Source organism: Pyxicephalus adspersus, chromosome 7 (assembly GCF_032062135.1).
Source record: "Pyxicephalus adspersus chromosome 7, UCB_Pads_2.0, whole genome shotgun sequence".
Taxonomy (NCBI): domain Eukaryota; kingdom Metazoa; phylum Chordata; class Amphibia; order Anura; family Pyxicephalidae; genus Pyxicephalus; species Pyxicephalus adspersus.
Genome location: NC_092864.1, coordinates 39,071,030 through 39,075,636, shown reverse-complemented (window position 1 = coordinate 39,075,636; position 4,607 = coordinate 39,071,030). Strand labels below are relative to the sequence as shown.

General features: G+C 37.1%; 1 protein-coding gene across 2 annotated transcripts in view; it reads left to right on the top strand.

Annotated features, from left to right (window-relative positions):
- NMI (N-myc and STAT interactor) overlaps window positions 1-4,607 on the top strand; it is a 12,064-nt gene that overhangs the window by 1,262 nt on the left and 6,195 nt on the right. For both annotated transcript variants that reach the window (XM_072418144.1, XM_072418145.1), the window contains exons 2-3: window positions 965-1,025; window positions 3,101-3,259. In XM_072418144.1, the coding sequence (XP_072274245.1) occupies window positions 969-1,025; window positions 3,101-3,259 (216 nt within the window). In that variant the 5' untranslated portion in view covers window positions 965-968. The remainder of the gene's footprint in view (window positions 1-964; window positions 1,026-3,100; window positions 3,260-4,607) is intronic.

Sequence of the window (4,607 nt, the reverse complement as noted above, 5' to 3'; positions counted from 1 at the left end):
CATTTAAATACTTATGGATACAGAAAATGCTATTGCTAGCTGAAGTGCAATGCATTAGTATCATCATTCTAAAAGTGGTGATACCAATGCAAATAAGTTGGAGGAAGTTTCACATGCTACATGCTACCTAACAGAAGGTTAACCCCACCGAATCACTTGCAATTCAATATTTCTTTAAAATGTCTTTCATTATCATTGCAATTTGCTGTTGCATTTTCCTTTATTGTGATAATGCAGATTTAACACGGCCATAATAAAACAAAATTAAAACTTTACAGTACAAAACCAGGTCAGGTAGGTCTTTTATTGAGAGGTAATTTTCCTTATGCAACAACATAAATGTATGTTCGCAAGTTTTTTAAATATATTCACCTGTCCTCACAGGTGCTCCCACCCTCACTCAGTCTTCCTTTGGGTACCAGATCTTTGGCCATCTTGAATGACCAAGTTGGGATGACATAATTCTTGCACATGCAAGTGGGTGTTCATTCAGTCCTGGCAGCCCTGGGGGACCCAGATATCCCAGCTTCTTACACTGGACCTGTCTGCTCACACTTTTTACTTTCAGAATTTTATTTCTGCTTTAATAACATCATTGCCTATGTCTATGTTATGAAAGTAATGCATCCTTTGCAAAATATATTGCCTGTGCTAGTAGTGTTATTATTATCATTAGTACTGTCATGCAACAAAAACCTTGCTCTTCTATTCAATGTTTTCATTGAACTGTAGGGCTATATTTATTAATAAAATTCACTAAACATTCACTGCGGCTGTATCTCTCTGGTGCATGTGTTTTAAATTAAATAGGTGCATTAATAATATATACTTTATATACATTAATAATATATACTCCATGGCTTTGCAATAGGTGTAAAACATAGACATAGAAAACTAAACTGCATACTGTTATACTGATATGAAACATCAATAATAAAATGTATTATTCATTTTATGTTTTTAGTACAATGAGCATAAACATGGATGAGGTTAAGAAGTTACAGGAAGAATTAGAGCGCTGGAAGGTATTTCTTTATATAAAGGGGATTGTGTAATATTTTGGGTTTAAAGGGTAAACATGATTTCAATGAACATTAGGCATGGTTGATGTTACATGAACTCATATGACTGGGAAATTGTGATTGGCCATCTGGAAGATTTTGGTGTTCCGCTACCTTTGTCTGTTTCAGCTCCTCCTCATTTTCTGTTCATAATATAAAATAAATAGGAAGTCAAGCAGGGAGAGAACAAACCTTCATTAAGGGCCACAGCAGTTTAGTAGACCCATTCGCAAGAATCTCACAAACAGTAAACAGGCAGACAACATTGCTTGGAACGTTAGCTCATCAGATGTGGAGTTGTAAGCTCACTACAGGAATTTCTGAATTTTGTATACTATAGATACACACAGGTGTTTGCTTGTATTCTTAGCTTTTCCCTTTCCTTACACACTTGAGTACCCTAATCTTTTTTCTTCCTAGCTGGTCACACCATGTGTTCTTAACAGTTGTCCAGCAAGCCTTGTACCATAGGAAATACCATATTATTGATATTATTATTTTTATACAAATACATATAGAGACACAGGAGGAGGACCCTTCCCAGAAGAGCTTACAATCTAAGAGGAAATACAAAATAAATAAACAATTCTAGTTTCCAGCAAAGAAACTGAGCTAGATCATTATGCTTGAAAAAGGAGGGAGTGACCAACTACCTAGCCCCTAGTAAAGGCTTGGAACAGAGCAAATGCATAATGCATGCACATAGAAGACCTATCTGTGATATCTGTGTGATATTGTGGAAAATATTAGGTCCTGATTTAATATTAAGTCCTTGGACTTTATACAGCGACCTGGACGAAGCCAAACCAACTCTACCTAAGTATCATTTCACAGTTTTCCCTTTTATTTTATGCTGTTGCTATAGTTCTGTTATTGTTCTTTGATTAGTCTATATTTTTCTATATTTTTGTCTGTGCACTGTTTTTGTATGTTTTTACCTATTAAACACTATAAAAAGTGTAAGCTGATTCTCTGATTGCTCTAAATAGAAATAGTGTAACTTGATAACCTGAAACACTACTATAACATTGTGATTTCTGAGACATCCCTGTTTGGAGTGGCAGCAGGTGACACCAAAGAAATAGAAGCATACCTGCAGTTTTCAAGGGAATGGTTTGTGCTTCTGTCTAAGCACGTGGGGGCAATCTACCTGTGATGGTGTGTGTGGCAAGGGGTAACAGAGTGGTAAACCTTGCTCCGTGACGGCCCTTCTCAGCTAGCTGGTGTGTGGACTGTTGCTGAGCGTGCTGGAAAGCACTGAAACATGCAAACATGCATAGAACATTTTGACATAGGTCATATACTTTGTAGTGTATGTGTAATTCTGTGTCAAGCAAAGGCATACATGTTTAGAGCATGGGAAAAACAAGAATACAACAAAGTTTGATAAAATCTCTACATTTAAGGAGCTAGTGTACATAGGTTTTTGAGATGTGTTTTCCATTTTTTTACACCATATTAACTTTACATAAATATTGTAAACATAAAGCACAAACTAATTACCTTAACCTGTCTCCAAAGTGTCCAACTTTATTACCTACAAGTCCATAGCTACAAGTAAACGTTATTATTTAATTGCCAAAAGAAACCCCTCTTCTTTCTCTTTCTTGTTGCACAATACAAACCTGGGGTTCTGGCAATAAGTATCACTAAAGTGGGAAGTGTTAATATACGATTTCTTTACCTTCATATTGTATCAAAAGCCATTGTAATCCGGCCATTTTCAGGTCCATGAAAAGGTCCCACACACCTAACTAGATTTTTCATTTATTTTATTCATTTATTTTAAAATGGATAAAATGAAGTAGCAGAATTAGGTTCGCCAGAAATATAAACAACCCATGGGCATTTTTCCCTCCAGTACCCAGCCATTACATGCATTACCAGTTCTGCAAAAGTGTTGACAAATCCTATGTATACAAATCTTTTGCCACTTGGTCCAGCAATTAAGTACACTGGTCTAGCACCAAAGGTTTGGGTGTCTCTGTTTTCCAGTAATTAAATTCTACTGGTATTGTTCTCATTGTTTTGTTCCCTAGATACAGTCTGAGAAGATGAAGAATGAAAAAACAACACTGTATTTAAAAAAAGTGGCATTAGGGGATAAACAAGAAGAACTACAAAAAGAGCTAGATGATTTAGTTTTAAAAAAGAAGAGGATTCAAGATGATATAAAAAAACAACAGGACATGTTTCGGGTAAGACAATGGTTTATTTTCCTTTCTGTTAAATGATGTTAACATTTTACTAATGTGCCTTTCCAGGGCACTTTTTTTAAAGCCCCTTCCCCCCATCTTATCTCTCCAAAAGTCCTCTACTGCAAAGTCATTTGTAAATACCCATTACTTCAAGGTACAGTAAGTGAAACATATGACAAATTTTCAGGATACAGTGTGACATGGGGACACAATCTTCATCCATTTCTACCTCTCTCAGGTAATTGTGAATCCATGGGGGAGATTTTGTGCACTCCACAGTGCTGAGGCCTATGTAGCCAATAGCTAAGACCTAACCATTCCACGTAAGGAAAGGCATTAATCCTGCACAGTATACGTTAAAACACAGTCCAACATGGATACAAAATCCACAGCATCTGGGAATTTCAAGGTTCCTAGTTCATTTCAGTCCAATCCCAAGACTTGGCAGGTTACTTTAATATTCATTCCTGAAAAAGGTATAATCTTTTGCAAAGCACAACACAAGCTTTTTTTTACATTTTTCATATTTTGCTGCCTAACAAAAGATATCTCATTTTAACTCATCACTTCAACAAAGTGTGTGGATCAAGATCAGTGTGTCCGTCCACCTCAGAAGATCCAACATGGATTTTTTGCTGGATTGGGCACTGGACTCCAATAGAGAAAAAGGAACAATGGTAGTGCAGGTTAGGTTAGTATCTGAAAATGGGGTGTTTCCATTCAAAAGACCCTGAGAAAAATATCAGTCACAAGTTAGTGCTCTGGCCTTTACAGTGCTAGGTTTTGCTGCAGTTCAATGTTTTCAGGAAGCTGATGCATAAATGGAAGCAACTATATTCAACCATGTTCCAAATGCAGTGAGTTGCACTGGGTAGAATGGTGGTTCGGGTGTCAGAACTCTGGCCTTTGCAGCGCTAGGTCTAAGGTTCGAGTCTCAGCCAGGACACACTGTCTGCGTGGAGTCTGCAGGTTCTCCCTGTGTCTGCATGGCTTTCCTCCATGTACTCCGTGTAGAATATGTACTCTGCTTTCCTCCCACATTCCAAAAACATTCAGTTGGTTATTTGACTTCCCCCCAAATTGTCCTTAGACTGTATTGATGACATATGAGTGTGGTAGGGACATTAGATTGTGAGCCTCTTTGAGTCACTTCTAGTGACATGATTATGTACTTTGTACAGTGCTGTGTAATGTGTTGACACTATATAAATACTGTGTAATAATATTAAAGTGCAGTCTAGAAGCAAGTAGGTCAGGGTGTTCAGGCAAAAAGTCAGTCCATCCCAATCTAGATTATTGTAGAACAGTCAATAACCAATGAGTAGTATTAAACAGCATGTAATAGAAT